We start from the raw sequence: 17,001 nt of genomic DNA, 5'->3' as shown, positions 1-17,001 counted from the left end.
TTCATTATGGTCCACCCCTGTCGAAACAGCAAGTTTCTTTGGACTCCCGTTAGAGTATATTGATGACAATTTGTGATCGGTCGCAGCTATTATGTGGGGCGAAACATTGCTACAACAACAACAACAACGTTCTGAAGATAATTTAAATGAGATGATTACGGATCAATCAGAGTCTGATTTTGAATACATTCCTGGTGATCGTTGATTCGGTAATCACTGGCATTACTGAACGACTGCAGCTATGAGAGATTTGAGCGAGACGTTTTCCTTTTTGTGGCAATTTGAAGACATGGATGAAACTACTGTTCTAGTGAGCGCAGAAAAATGTGCGAAAAATAGAAGTCGGACATTTCTCAAAGATAAGAATGCGAACTAATTCACTTGAAACACATTTACGAAGCAAATTTTGATAAAGGTCTGTCACCATTGGAATTGCTAAATGCCATCTATGTTCAAAATCTGTATAAAATTTTCCCCAACATCTGTGTTGCTTTACGTATTTTTTTGCACTATACCTGTCACCTGGCGGCCACCGTGGTGTGATGGTAGCGTGCTCCGCCTATCACACCGTATGCCCTGGGTTCAACTCCCGGGCAAAGCAACATCAAAATTTTAGAAATAAGGTTTTTCAATTAGAAGAAAATTTTTCTAAGCGGGGTCGCCCCTCGGCAGTGTTTGGCAAGCGCTCCGGGTGTATTTTCTGCCATGAAAAGCTCTCAGTGAAAACTCATCTGCCTTGCAGATGCCGTTCGGAGTCGGCATAAAACATGTAGGTCCCGTCCGGCCAATTTGTAGGGAAAATCAAGAGGAGCACGACGCAAATTGGAAGAGAAGCTCGGCCTTAGATCTCTTCGGAGGTTATCGCGCCTTACATTTATTTTTTTTTTATTTTATACCTGTCACTTTATCTAGTGCAGAACGTTCCTTCAGCGTCCTTTCAAGAATCAAAAACTTTCATAGATCGTGTCCATCTCCAGAGCGAGTTTCAGGACTTGTCACGCTTTGTGTTCAATCCCTTTGGGCAAGACAGTTAAATTTTGATATTATTATAAAAAAATTTTCAGCGAAAAAAGCAAGAGAAGCCACTCTTTGATATCCGAACCTTCTATATTGAATAATTAAAATTTATAATCATTATTTAATTTATAATAAATGTATTTAAATGTCACCAAATAACTAGAAAAGATTGTTCGAAACAATATGTGGCTGTTAAAAGAGAATTTTATTTCTACGTTACAATAAAACGTGTGACGAATATTATCATCACTAAGCGATACTATCATCACTAAGCCGACACTAAGCAGCCACTCGTATGTACGTAAACAAATCAGTAATCATGTACACACATCCATACAAGGTAATAGAGAGATACTCACAAACGCATGTCATCATCAGCCGAAGTAGTACTCACAAATACACCCGCATATGGCTACAAACTAGAAATATACATGTATATAGCTGGTAACCAACCATGAAGTTCACGAAATTACTAGACCTTTGGAGAAATTGATGAACTAGGAAACCGAGAGTATAAAAGCAGCGCAAGCTGAGGCATGACTAATCAGTTTTGATTTAAGCACGCTATTGGTTGTGAAGTATAAGTGTTATTGTCAAGTACTTTCAAAGTAGTCTAATAAAGACCATTTTGCATTATTGAACATTGGAGTTATTTATACAACAGTTTAGCGATTCGAACGTTAGCAGAAGGTTTGGAATAAGTGGAATTTCCCTAAATTCGTTACAATAGTAAATATTCTGTGTTAATTTTATTTTCAGCTCTTAGTCCAAAAATCATTTAGTTGATGTGGAAAATTTTACATTTTTTTGATGTAATCCCTCAATAATGATTCATGAATGAGACGTCATTAATTCAAGTATTAAATGTATTAGTGGATTTTTATAGGGGCCCGTAAATTGTTTAGTCCCGGTCCCGGATTTTCTCTCTACGGCCCTGTACCCACATATATATTATTGCACGATTCCATGTCATTTCCATTATATGGTATTTTATATACCACACTAGCTTTACCAGGCGCACGTTGTAACGCCCGAGATCAAATGGATATTGCGTTATTTTTTCTGTTTTGTTTGTTGATAATTTAATTTATTGTTCTGTAAATTGAATTGAATTTTGTACGCATATTTGGTGAAATTTTCTGTTAAAACATTTTATTCTTGTATCTTATTGTATCTTATTTTATATTATTGTATTGCTTTTACCGCTGATGATTGTTGCTTTGATTACATCCCGAAGAAGCATGACTGGTGAGCCAATTTTCAAAGTTGATATATGCGCAGGCATTCCTTTTGGTTCTAAGGAGTATAGAAATTCATTTGGGTAATTCACAATTTTATCTTCATCTGTAACTGTGTCGATCGATTTATATTTCGTCACTTCACCAGTAAATTGATTTTAAAAGCGATCATTGATTTTGTTAACATGATCATTTTTGGGAGCTAAGATAGTTCTTTCGCATAGCCAAAAAACAAAAACATTTAAATTTAAAATTCTTAATTCTGAAATATGAAAAACTTTCGTCTTGATCGAAGGAACCTCGAGCCAAAATTTGGTGATCGAAGTATAGCAAACACGTTTTCATAGGGAACACACACAGAATTTGATTTTTATAGAAGATGTAGATAGACTGTAGCTAAACAATTTTTTTAACAGCGGCAGATTACTAAACGTCCAAAAGGCATAACAGCTAAACTCAACAATGCAGTCAAACTTTAGGTGTTAAAATAACTTAAGTTTGTACGGCAGCCATAGTTTTTCCCCATTCTACATTTTACTGGAGGTTTTGGACTTAACGTCACATAGCTCCTTACCAATTTTAATTATCCTACCATTACGACATCCAGATATATGCAGTATAATATATTCCATTTGTATGGGAGGTGCCACGCCCCCTTTTTCCCAATTCCATATTTTCTTGGTGGTGTTCAGGATTGGCCTCAAATAACTCCTTACTGAGTTTCAATGTTCTGGCATGCATACCTTCAAAGTTATGCAGTACCAAAGATTCCATTTGAATGGGAGGTTCCACGCCCCCTTTTTCCCAATTCCGCATTTTCTTGGTGGTGTTAGGGATTGACCTCATATAACTCTACTGAATTTCAATGTTCTGGCATGTATACCTTCAAAGTTATGCAGTACCAAAGATTCCATTTCTATGGGAGGTGCCACGCCCCTTTTATATATCGAAATTATTTTTAGCCTAAAACCTTCCCGTTGATCGAAGGAACCCATAACCAAAATTTGGTGATGATTGATGTGTGGGAAATACGTTTCCATAGCGAACACACACACAGAACTTGATTTTAATATATATGGCTAAACCGATTTGGGATGTCAAAATCAACTAACCATCATCTCTCCTTCCTGTATCTTTCCTAAAAATTTCATGGCAATCTGTCGAGCCGTTCTCGAGTTATGGAGTGACAATCAAAATGTACACTTTTTATATATATAGATTCCGCCTGAGGTACCTTAGATTTTCTTCTGTTAAATACATTTTTTAATGTGTTAATTGGCTTGTGCGCTATTCTAACTTTTTCCTGATTATAACGAGTTTGCTAAGCGCTCTGATAAATTTGGTACATAAGATAATGATTTGAAAATGTCTGGTTTTTGTGATTCCCGTTGACGAGCTTGTGATGTACATCTTTTAATTAGGGTATTTGTAATATTTTCAGGAAACCCGTTACTTTTTAATAATACTTTTGCTTCTTCTTTGATCTCTTCGTGGTAAGCGTCATCTGATATATTTAACATACGTCGTATACAGCCCATTGCTGTATTCATTATCATCGTATTTGTGTGTTTCGAATAAAAGTTAATGATTCGTCCTGTAGATGTGGATTTCTTATACCACTTTAACTTCAGTTGGTTGTCTCGTCGAATAATAATTGAGTCAAGATATGGCAATTTTCCGTCGTCTTCGACTTCCGTTGTGAAATTTATATGTTTGTCAAAGGAATTTAATGCGTCAATGGTGTTTTGTACCTCATCTTCATTTATTATGGCGAATAGGTCGTTGTTGTTGTTGTTGTTGTTGTAGCGATAAGGTTGCTCCCCGAAGGCTTGGGGAGTGTTATCGATGTGATGGTCCTTTGCCGGATACAAATCCGGTACGCTCCGGTGCCATAGCACCATTAAGGTGCTAGCCCGACCATCTCGGGAACGATTTATGTGGCCACATTAAACCTTCAGGCCATTCCCTCCCTCCCTACCTCCAAGTTCCATGAGGAGCTTGGGGTCGCCAGAGCCTCGTCTGTTAGTGAAACAGCATTCGCCGCGGATAGGTGAGGTTGACAATTGGGTTTGGAGAAGCTATATTTTGCGCTGGCAACCTGAAAGGTTGCGCTACACAGCCCCTTGAATCTGGTATTTTAGTCGCCTCTTACGACAGGCATACCAACCGCGGGTATATTCTGATCCCCTAACCCGCGAATAGGTCGTCCACGTACTTTGTGACTAATCTTGGTACTAGTGTTAACTTTCATTGTATTCTCCAACAACTCCTCCATCACGATATCTGCAATCACTGGTGAGGTCGGTGATCCCATTGGCAACCATTTCAGCTGGGTGTAAATTTTATCATTAAATTTGAAATATCGATTTTCTTCGATGCAAAATTTTAACATTTCTATAAACATTTTCTTTGGTAGTTTCGTATGCTTTTCTATTATCGTCCATTTTCTTATTATGATGTGAAGTGCTAGTTGATCCTAGTGGATATATAGCCTAGTGGTTAAGGCAACTGCAGTATCACCGTGTGATTGGCGGTGGGAATCTTGGTGAAACCTTTGATAACCTTACGAAATTGCCTGATGCTGATTACGTTGGCGATTTTCGAAATGGTACCATCGCAATATGCCAGTAAATGTTTCTTTCTTTCTTTTCAGTTTTCTCTTAGAAAAACATAATACCGTGAAGTCTGGGTATAGTGAACCCCCGGTATAATGAACACCTCGATACATTGAGTACTCTAAAGAGTGAACTATCGAAAACTCGAAATAGTGAACAAAGTTCTAAACGCAACAGCAAGCATAAACTGTTAAAAAAAAACAAAACTTTAACAGAAATAAAGTCGGGTATTCCCCAAAATTGCTCATTTTATGTTTTTTACTTGAAAAGCTGCTGCTATGTAGGTATTTGGTACCGGTCTTTATTTGTCTCTTGTCGGGTGCAAAACGCTTCTGAGTGAATATGCCCTGTTTTGTGTGTTTTTAGTAGTGTTTATGTGCTAATACATTAAGTGTTATCATGCCTGTGAGGAAATTCCTTCCATTAAAGAAAAACTAGAAATTGCTCAAAAAATCTAGAAATGTGCTAGTGTTTCATCCTTTGCAAAGATTTATGGTGTGGCCAAACCAACAGTTTCGGGAATAAAAACATGCTCGTAGTATCATATCCCACCAGGCAGTCTGAGCATCTAAGCGGAAGACATGGATACTGAAGAAACTGGTGACGTCAGCCAAGGCGAAGAACAGATCGGAAATTCAATAAAAGCTACTGAAGCCATTAAAAGCTTCGATATAGCTATCGCATGGGCTGAAGCTAACACCACTGACTATGCTGGCATGCTAGTACTGAAAAGCCTACGCGAAAAAGCTGTTCAAAAGTCAATTTCCGAAAACAAAAAGCAAATTCGTAAATTCTTTCAATAATATGTATGTATTTTTCAAAATATTATTTTATACAAATAATCTGTTTTGTTTACATAACCAAACATGAATTTAAAGCTAATAAACCAAGTTAAAAAAAAGATGTCAAACTAAATATAGTGAACAACCTAGATACTGTGACAAGACCTTGCAGAAATTAGTTCACTATATCCAGACTACACTGTATGATTTTTTTTACGAGTATTGAAAAAAATCAAAAGTAATCATAAAAGCCTTTTTTTTTAATATTTCTGTTTATTTTGTATATATTTTTTTTTTTTGATTATTTTTCCGCTTTGTTGAAAGAAAAATTCTCTTTTGTTGCATGTACGGGATAATTATTACATACGAGCATGATGAATATTCAGGTGTTCTCATCCCGTTGACGTTTTCCCTTATTCTGCATAATTTAGACGGTTGTCTATCATACATAACTGCCTTTGAATTTTACTACGATCGGAGTAGAGTTTTCTATACGTTTAGAAATATAATAACTATGTAAGCCGCTGCCAGGATTTTTTAGACATAAACATAAACGTAACTTTGTATTCCCCAATAGATTATAGACACAATTTTGCAGAAAACTTAATTTTTTGAGGAAATTTGCACGAAAAATTTAGCAATAAAAGTTTAGTACTTTTTGAGTACATGTAAATACTGGCAAATAGAGCTGCCGAAAAAGTGAGGTTGTGTTGTTGACATCACCTTTATTATTTCATCATGCATACAAGTACATTTTAGGACGCAATAGTAAATCGTAAGCGCTTATCTAGGTGAATAGTATATGAGCGTTGATTTAAACATATTAGTATATACACATGTGCATAATTTGCTGCAAAATATAATAATGATCCTCTATGGTCTCATCCTTAATTCTAGCCAATTTTGTTATATCCAATATTAATATATCCGCTATTTTGGATTAAGTTATGGCTATGCACTAATTGTTTTGTAATCAAAGTTTATCATATTGTTAGCTTTTTATACTCAGTTGAGCAGAGCTCACAGAGTATATTAACTTTGATTGGATAACGGTTGGTTGTACAGGTATAAAGGAATCGAGATAGATATAGACTTCCATATATCAAAATCATCAGTATCGAAAAAAAATTTGATTGACCCATGTCCGTCCGTCCCTCAGTCCGTTAACTCGATAACTTGAGTAAATTTTGAGGTATCTTGATGAAGTTTGGTATGTAGGTTCCTGGGCACTCATATCAGATCGCTATTTAAAATGAACGATATCGGCCTATAACCACGCCCACTTTTTCGATATCGAAAAACCGAAAAAGTGCGATAATTCATTACCAAAGATGGATAAAGCGATGAAACTTGGTAGGTGAGTTGAACTTATGACGCAGAATAGAAAATTAGTAAAATTTTGGGCAAAGGGCGTGGCACCGCCCACTTTTAAAAGAAGGTAATTTTGCGATGTAGGAAGTGCGGGTTGGAGGAGGAAACGATGGAGCACGTTCTGTGCTCTTGCCCTGCGCTTGCCAGGCTAAGACTCCAGCTATTAGGAGTGATACAGCTGTCAGATTTAGAAGCAGCAAGTGGCTTAAATCCTAGGAAGCTTCTAGTATTTGCCAAGAGGACGGAGTTATTTTATAACATAGGTCCTGGTTTTTGATAGGGTTTTTCAGTTTGGTCGTTAAAACAAACTTCTGGTAACACTACGGACTTATTCAGTCTATGTGAGGTCCTCGTGGACCGGCCAGTTCAACCTAACCTTGGCAGGAACGTTACTTTTATTACTATATTTGTGCTAAATAAAAATTAGCAAAATCGGATGACGAACACGCCCACTTAAAAAAAAAATTTTAAAAGTCAAATTTTAACAAAAAATTGAATATCTTTACAGTATATAAGTAAATTACGTCAACAATCCACTCCAGTAATGATATGGTTCAACAAAATACAAAAATAAAAGAAAATTTCAAAATGGGCGTGGCTCCGCCTTTTTTCATTTAATTTGTCTAGAATACTTTTATTGCCATAAGTCGAACAACAATTTACCTATCCTTGTGAAATTTGGTAAGGGCATAGCTTCTATGACGATAACTGTTTTCTGTGAAAATAGGCGAAATCGGTTGAAGCCACGCCCAGTTTTTATACACAGTGGACCGTCTGTCCTTCCGCTCGGCCGTTAACCCGATAACTTGAGCACAAATCGATGTATCTTTACTAAACTTAGTTCACGTACTTATCTGAACTCACTTTATCTTGGTATTAAAAATGGGCGAAATCCGACTATGACCACGCCCACTTTTGCGATATCGAAAATTTCGAAAAATGAAAAAAATGCCATAAATCTATACCAAATACGAAAAAAGGGATGAAACATGGCGATTGGATTAGTTTTTTGACGCAATATATACATGACTTTAGAAAAAACTTTGTAAAATGGGTGTTACACCTACCATATTAAGTAGAAGAAAATGGAAAAGTTCTGCAGGGCGAAATCAAAAGCCCTTCGTGGTATTACATATATAAATAAATTAGCGGTACCCGACAGATGATGTTCTGGTCACCCTGGTCCACATTTTGGTCGATATCTCGAAAACGTCTTCACATATACAACTAAGTGCCACTCCCTTTTAAAACCCTCATTAATACCTTTAATTTGATACCTATATCGTACAAATACATTCTAGAGTCACCCCTGGTCCACCTTTATGGCGATTTCTCGAAAAGGCGTCCACCTATAGAAATATGGCCCACTCCCTTTTAAAACACTCACCTTTCATTTGATACCCATATCGTACAAACACATTCTAGAGTCACCCCTGCTCCACCTTTATGGCGATTTCTCGAAAAGGCGTCCACCTATAGAACTAGGCCCACTCCCTTTTAAAACACTCATTACCACCTTTCATTTCATACCCATATCGTACAAACACATTCTAGAGTCATCCTTGGTCCACCTTTATGGCGATTTCTCGAAAAGGCGTCCACCTATAGAACTATGGCCCACTCCCTTTTAAAATACTTTTTAATAACTTCCATTCCAGGGTTACCCTAGGCTCATCTTCCTACATGGTGATTTTCCCTTATTTTGTCTCCAAAGCTCTCAGCTGAGTATGTAATGTGCGGTTACACCAGAAATTAGCCTTTCTTACTTGTTTATTTAGTCGTTAAACCAGCTGCCAAAGTTTTGCTGACGGGCGCTATATATAATATCGAAAGTGTTAACGATAGCAACCAACAAATTTCTACTAGCAATACCTTTGTACTATTTAATGTTTTGTGTGCATTTGACCGTATCGAAAAAAAATTGAGTATAGTTATGGTTGCCAGACGTCCCCACTTTCGGTGATTTGTCCCCGATTTCGACGATTTGTTCCAGCGTCCCCGCTTATACTCTAAATGTCCCTGCTTTTACGATTTACCAGCACTCATGTAATTCTCATCTGTCTTGTAGAGTACATGTTTGCTTATACTTACATACACGCATATATGGGGTTTTGTTGCTGACAACACGAGAATACGAATTTCGGAGGAGTCAATCGCAATGGAAAAAATAACATTTTTCACAGACTACAAAATCTCAATAATGCTGAATTGATTGGGATCGGATGTTCCGCACATATTATACACAATTCGGCCCATCATGGATTGGAGCACTTTGTTCTATTTGATATCAATTTTATTGTGTACAAATTGTACGAATACTTCTCTATTTGCACTGATCGAACAACGGAATTGAAATCCTTTTGCGAATTCGTTGAGAGAGATTAAAAAATCTGCTCAATCATTGTAAAACGCGCTGGTAAAGCCTTTTCCCTGCAGTGGAGAGGACTTTGAAAATGTTTTAGGCCTTGAAATCTTATTTTTTATCTCAAAACAAACCAGCTGCAATGATTGATTTTTTTTTTTATAATGACCTCAGCGAAAGTTATCTATTATTTGTTTTATGGCATTGTTCCATTCAAAAATCGTTTCTATTGAAAAAAAGACAATACCATTCTAGATATAATTTCAGTTTACGATGATCTCCTATCAAAAGTGGATGAACGACAAAAATCGAATTTTATTCCATTAGCTGTAAGGGCGAATTTGGCACACTTAAGAAAAGATGGAAAGGACCATGGGAATTTTTGGCAAAAATCGATATTGTTTATTGTTAAACATTAGAATAACTGAAACTTGGACGTCAGGATTTTCGGAATTCAGAGTTTTCAAATGGTTGGATTTCAAAACAACAAAACCAGCAATATAGAGAAGTAGAACCATGCCTCTTTTATTTGCTTGAAAAAACGTGACCATCAATGATCAAATAATAAATTTGAGAAAATTTTTGGAATCCAAGGCCGATGATCACGATTTTTTTGCACAAAAATCTGCAAGCGCCAAAATGGCTGCGTTCAGCTAATAAAGTGTCGAAGGATATTCGCAAGTGCTCAAAATTGCCTAATTTTTCTATTCGATACCATGTCACAATGCGAACTGCGAAAGAATTTTCTCCTTAATGAGCTCGCAATGGACAAAAGAAAGAAATCGTTTGACTGAAAATGTTTAATTTTTCAGATTTTACATGTCTCGAATTCCAAAAAATTTTAACCCTTCCTGAGAATACTGAACTTTTGAAAAAATCAGCAATGCCCAGAAATATGTCGGGAAGTGCTGACAGAAAAAGAGCACGAGATTCTTGAAATTAGAAGTAAGAAAAAAAATGTATAAATAATTATCTGGAATAAACACGTTTGTGCGAATTGTTAAATTATTTACAATATTCCCCTACCCTTTATACATTTTTTTGCAGTTGTCTGGGTGCAATTGCCCGTCTTCGACTGCGTTTAGAAGGTTAAACTTGGTTTTTTATTATTTAAATTTGATTACCTTTTTTGTTGGAAGTGTCCCCGATTCATATCTCGGGCATCTGAAAACCCTAGTATAGTAACAGTCTAAATCATGAGGCTTACGCGTAGATATGAACCCAACCGGCTTGCCTGGTACGCAAATTGATATGAGGATACGATTTTTTGTTCCCAATTCTTTGAAATTTTAAGCTAATCCTCTTCATATACTTTCTATACCTGCCTTTTTACATACATCAATAAATATGTATGTATAAGCATACACTTTGAGAATATATGCAAATGAATCATCAATGTTGGCATATGTTTGCTATATGGATGTCTACCAGGGATGTTACGAATGCAAATAAGGATGTCAAGTGCTATGAAAATATTGTTCGGTATAACGCTTCTACGCGTTCTTCTGCTTCTATATATTTGATGAAGGCAGCGCCCACAGTGCTGAATAAAATAAAAGTCATAATCTTTTCAAAACTTAAGCTTTCATTTTTCCCAATACGAGTAATCATATAATCCCTAATGCGTACATAAATATGTGTACATACATATTGTAACGAATTTTGGGAAATTCCGCTTATTCCAAACCTTCTGCTAACGTTCGAATCGCTAAACTGTTGAATAAATCACTCCAATATTCAGTATTGCAATATGGTCTTTATTGGGGAGTACAATTTGGGAGTAATACTTCGCAACTAATAGCATGTTTAAATCAAACTGATTACTTACTATTCAGTTTGCGCTGCTTTTATACTCTCCGTCGCTTCATTCGCATATTTTTACTAAAGTCTAGACGTTTCGCCTTCCAGAACTGCTGCATATCCTGCTTGGTAATTGAGCTACATATATGCGTTTGTATGTGTGAGACCCAACTTCGGCTGATGACTACATACATGTGTGTGCGTGAGTTATTCTTCGTCGCCTTTTATGGACGTGTGTAAATGGATTAAATTTATGTGTTCATGTACACAAGAGTGGCAGCTTGCTTTATTGTTGTTGTGCCTTTATTTACTAACAGCTTAGTGATGCTAAAATTCGCCACAATATTCTACGCGTGGTCATGAGTTTGCACTGTACGTTTGAAAATAAAATCTTGAAAATTGTGAAGGTTTTTACTGTTGCATTTACGTTTCGCTATTTGCGGTTTTATTTTATTACTATCATTGCTAGTAAAATCCAGTCAAGCGTATAAAAAAACCTGGCAGCGAATCGCACTAGTTCTGAAAATGCGCAGAATTATCATATAAAGCGACGTTTCTAGTTCTAATTCTGTCCCCTCGCATTCTGTCCCATGTACTATAGAATGGCAACTGTCCTCCTTTGCAGACCTTTTGAAGGCATTCTTAACTGGTTCGCTCGAAGGTGGTTCAGAAACAGTCGCAGCCTAAAATTAATTAATGAAAACACATATAGCTCAAACAAAAGCATTGTGGGTACAAGTGCGGCTAGCAACTGTCCCGCTCAGCGTCCGATTAGCACCAGTAGCGCGAAACTCGTTTTGGGGGACTTTCCCCCCACTTTCTATGCAGGAATAGCTGTGGGACGAAGCAACTCGTTAAATTAATATTTTTTTCTATAAAAAAAGAAATGCACAATCGGCCTTATACCAATTTCAGATTTTCTCGCAAAGTGTCGTTACGTGGTTAACGAATAAATGGGACGTTATATTGAATTGAGAGCTGGTTAAAAAAAAAAAACACAATTTAAATGCTAAACTTACCAGAATGGCAATTCAGTTGTTTACACTAACATTTAAATCGGTAATGCAATGTAATACAGAACTAAAGGTTCGAGTGGTTAATAAAACTCGTTCTCGAGGCAGTCAGGCTAGTTACCAAAACAAAGCACTGCGTGGATTGATTCTTCTTTTTCTTCTACCGTCTATGATTGGTGATATTCGTCGAATATTTTTCCTACGGGGAACATATTCAGCACTAGGGTTGAACATAAAAAGATCTAACAACTTTATTTATTTCCCAATTGAAAAGCATGACGATGTTGTTTTGATAGACGGAAGGCGTGCTCTCTCATATTATAGACCGCTGCAAAAATGCACTCCCTCTACTCCCCTACTAAAACCGAGCATGCAAAAACACAAAAACATTACAAGTGAAGCCGACGAAGCGCATGTTCTGTGGAATGGCATTTCTAGACCACTTCGAATCACCGAGAAGGAAGTATTTCCATTACAGCGCTGCTGTTATTGAAGCAGAAAGCGAGATTCATTTTTATAAAGAAACAAGTAAGGACAGAAAAGTGTAAGTGCGAAGAGCTTGATGTATTATGAAACAGGAGCGGTGATATAGATTCGGATGGCCTGAGAGTTAGCTTGGGTTATGGAGGAATATTTTCTTTGCGCACTTAAACATATGTAGCGTTGAAACGCATAAGGAGGATGATGAACCCGACCATAATTAGAAGATTAAATTGATGATCCACCACTTGACTAAGGCCGGGTTCGAATATTTATATCCAGATAACAAAACAACAGCCACGGGCGTTGATGGATTTCCTGCTGAGCTTGTCAAGTCTGATAACGACAATTTAATTGAATTAAATACTAGTAGCAGGTGTAATCCGTTCTGGATTAACCTTTTATAAGAGCATGCAATTACTGGCGTATGCTGACGACATCATTGCCCTTGATTGTAAAAGTGCTAACATAATGCCTATTTACAAAAATGGTAATAAAAATGATGTTTCGAACTACAGACCAATTGCCAAACTGTCAACAATAGCTAAATTGTTTGAAAGTATTGTAAAATTAAAATTAGTTTTGATATTCGAAAACTGATTTGTCCGAACCAGCATGGTTTCATCAATGGTAGATCAACTGTATCTAATCTTGCGTTTTTTAAAGAAGATTGCATCCAGAGTTTTGTTGGTGGGTTTCAAATTGATGCAGTTTATACTGATTTTTCCAAAGCATTTGATAGGGTGTCGCATAAAATTTTACTAAAAAAGTTAGCATTAATGGGTTTTAATTCCATATTTGTCGATTGGATCAGATCGTATCTAAGTGGAGGGTACTGTAGAGTCCAGCTAGATAATGTAATATCTCGGGAATTTCATGCAAGTTCAGGAGTTCCTCAAGGTAGCATCCTAGGACCGCTTTTATTTATAATTATTTTAAATGATATAAGCTCGTGTTTCTTATCAGCAAAATTTCTGCTTTATGCTGATAATCTCAAAATTTACTAGGTTGTTTCCAGAACTGAGGACTCTATTTCTCTGCAATCTGATCTCGAGAGAGTTAACTCCTGGTGTGAAAGGAATTACTGCCCCTATTACCGTTTACAACTCAACTCTGGTTGTGTTGAAATTTCGCAATTTGGTATTACAGATTACAACTCAACCTGTCAAAAAAATGTCGGTTGAGTTGTCTAGTCTAACAACTTTTTGTGGCATTACCGTTTACAGCCTTGTGTTGGTGTAGCTGTCAAAGACGTCAAAATCTTACAACTGATTACTAGCAGTTGTCTCATACAATTGTGCAGTTGGTTTGAAAAAATGTAACGTTTTAGAAGACGGTTCACCACGTAATTTTTAACAAAAATTTTCAAAGTTGGTATCAAAAGACACATTTCGACCTCCGATTTAAGAATCCGAAAACAAAAATTAAAAATTTAATTTCTGTCATGTCATTTCGGTTCAAATTTCCATGTGGTTTTATTTTGCCAGATTTTTTGTACACACTAATGCAGAAAGGCGTTGGACCCACCCAGGGTTATTTTTACAAATCGCGGCCAAAGGCTGTTTGGGTTTTAATCCACTTCGCACAAAGAGCTATACAAGCCCTGCTGTAAAGACTTTAGTTCACGTGGCATTTTCAGTCGGCTCCAAATATAGCAAAATTCAATTTAAATTAAGTGATTAAGTTCAATTTTTCATAGAAGGATTTGTACATCGAACGTTAACCATCGACTTGGATTAAATATTCGATCAGGTTCTAACTGTTATTAGCGTTGCTATTGCCGTTGTTTTTGTTATTATGACGATTAGAGTAGACGCGCCGTTGTGGCAACTAAAACTTTGAACGCTTGAGTGAGGCCAGTAGTTAGCCACTTAGGCACTCAGACAGTTTGGCAGTCAGTAAAGTGAGAGTCATTTGCTTGGCGTTAGTGGTTGTGCTTTGGAGTGTTTTGTTTCTATGGTTAGGTTTTTAGTAAGTTTTACAGTTTGCACACAAAACGTTTCTCATTCTAACTTCATCCATTAGTCGCAGACGTGTGTTTCGCGTGTGCGTGTGTGCGTTTGAGTATTATTAATTATATTTCTACTTTTTTTTTTCTTAAAATAAAATTACTCTTAGCTGATATTATGCGGATACATTCAACTCCCTTTCTTTTTTGTCTTATTTTCCATTTCAGTATCGAAACGAGCAACCATTGTGTTCATTGTAGCCAAATCGAATTTTTGGGATTTTTATTAGCTGCAAGACGCGCCAGACATACAAACATTGTGATTAACCTTTGTTAATACATCTCTACATACATAAAAACACCGTACTGACTGAAAAAAAAAAAAAAACAGAAATGACTTCCACCGAAACACGTTGTGGCCTCACCTGCAGCACTCGTCCATCAAGTCGTGTCCTAAAACCACCTGGTGGCGGTCATTCGAATATCTTTTCTGAGCCTGACGTTGCCGTTAATGCGCCACGTCCCAAATATAATCAACAAAACTCTTCGAATATGAACGCTTGCATGAACTCAACGGATCCCAATCAAAAAGTTGAAAAATTACGTGAAGAAATTATACATCATAAGCAAGCACCACAACAAGAAGCAGATCCACAAAAGTATAAAACGGCAGGCGGTGGCGCAACCACACCCACTGGTGGTGAGACGGTTAGTAAGCCCGGTAATGGTGGTGGAAACGGTAATGATCAACCTACGCGTGGGCGTGTGCCCCCAGGTGGTTTTTCATCGGGTGGATTCTGGTAAAGTGCCGGTTGCCGCTCAACACCAAAAGCATGACAACAATTACAATATGAGGCGATAACAGCGCTTATAAATTTACATACATACTTACATGCATACAAAATTGCAAATAACAAAACTAAGATATTAAAAAAAAAAAAAACAAGTAAAAGTTTATTTCTAACGCATTCGAAAAAAGTAATTGTAACAACAACAAAAAAATGCATTTACTTCTATCAAGTATTTGCTGCTTCTACATATGTATTAACTGCAAATATACCAACAACATATACAAGAAACTGTTTAGTTACAACAGCGCTGTTAAACAGTGTGAACCACAACAACAACAAAAAATAAAACAGAAATTTCAAATATATACATACATACTTACTTCCTTCCTACTTATACTCTATATATAAAATATATGTATATTTATGTATGGCCTTTTATGTGACTAAATTATTATAATTATTAGCATAACAAAAAAAGAACAAACATTAACTACACAACTCAGAAATTTTAAGCAAATTCAGCTCTCTTGAAATAAAAGGAAAGCACGAATAATTTCGTTGAATTGTTTTATTTTTTTTTTTAATTAAATAGCAAGCAAAAAAAGAGAGCATTCTTTAATTTTGAGGATTAGAATAGGCAAAAAAAAAAACACACGACAAGTTTCAATGCCAATCCCGTCTAACCGATTCAGCCACACACCGAAAGAAAATGTACTAAAGCCAATACAAACACATCTCAAATGCCTTGTTCGGGTAGGATCTTCAAATTGCCTTGAAGTAACTCAAAAAAACTTCCATTGAAGGCTGATTTAAGCCTAGATCAATTGTAATGAGAAACCTACGCCTCTAACACCAAATCTGATCGGTTATTTTCCTCTTTCAATCTGTTCGGTAAATTTTAATGAATTATAACGAAAACTATGTCAACTATGCTTCCGGTAATATTCAAGTGTTTTCGAAAAAATTCGAAAATGTTTTCGAAAAAATTCGAAAATTTGTTTTATCTCATGGTGGCTAAAACGCATAGCTTAAATGATGTTCTCGCTCTTGCACTCTTCTTTTCATAGATATTTGCCTTTGTAGTTTTGTTGAAAATTCACCACTGTGCAGCATAACCCATAAATTTAGATATGCTTTAAAAATGGAACAAGTGTCTAAGCTATAATTTGCTCGCTTCACCTACATTTCTTTCGAATATTTATATTTTTGTACCAAGATTTTACTTATATTCCTCGACAGCTGTATGTAAATTTTCAGCTATGATGCCTTCGCACGCTCTCACTCGAGTTCTTTTGTACTTAACATTTATATTTAACTGATTTGTTTTTGTTTTTTTTTATTATTTGTATTACTATATCTACTATATGTATGTATTCTGTATGTTATATATACGTGAACAAACCAATTTCTATATAAAATTTGGATACTTATTACATTTTTTGGTATAAATATAAGAAAAAAATAAGAGATTACACGTTTGAAAAATGAAATACCTATTGCTTAAAATATGTATGTAGTAATTAATTTTTTTCTAAAAATTTATAAGACAAATATAAGTTTGTTTTTTATATCCTAAAAATAAAA

The 17,001-nt window shown here is 36.1% G+C and overlaps 1 protein-coding gene across 2 annotated transcripts in view; it reads left to right on the top strand.

Moving 5' to 3' along the window:
* Window positions 1-17,001, top strand: part of LOC137236485 (uncharacterized) — a 38,545-nt gene extending 21,544 nt beyond the window's left edge. For both annotated transcript variants that reach the window (XM_067759134.1, XM_067759133.1), the window contains exon 2: window positions 14,855-17,001. In XM_067759134.1, coding sequence (XP_067615235.1) covers window positions 15,020-15,430 — 411 coding nt within the window. In that variant the 5' untranslated portion in view covers window positions 14,855-15,019 and the 3' untranslated portion in view covers window positions 15,431-17,001. The remainder of the gene's footprint in view (window positions 1-14,854) is intronic.

This window comes from Eurosta solidaginis, chromosome 1 (genome assembly GCF_040869045.1).
Source record: "Eurosta solidaginis isolate ZX-2024a chromosome 1, ASM4086904v1, whole genome shotgun sequence".
NCBI classification, from domain to species: domain Eukaryota; kingdom Metazoa; phylum Arthropoda; class Insecta; order Diptera; family Tephritidae; genus Eurosta; species Eurosta solidaginis.
This window is presented reverse-complemented; position numbering and strand designations above follow the sequence as displayed.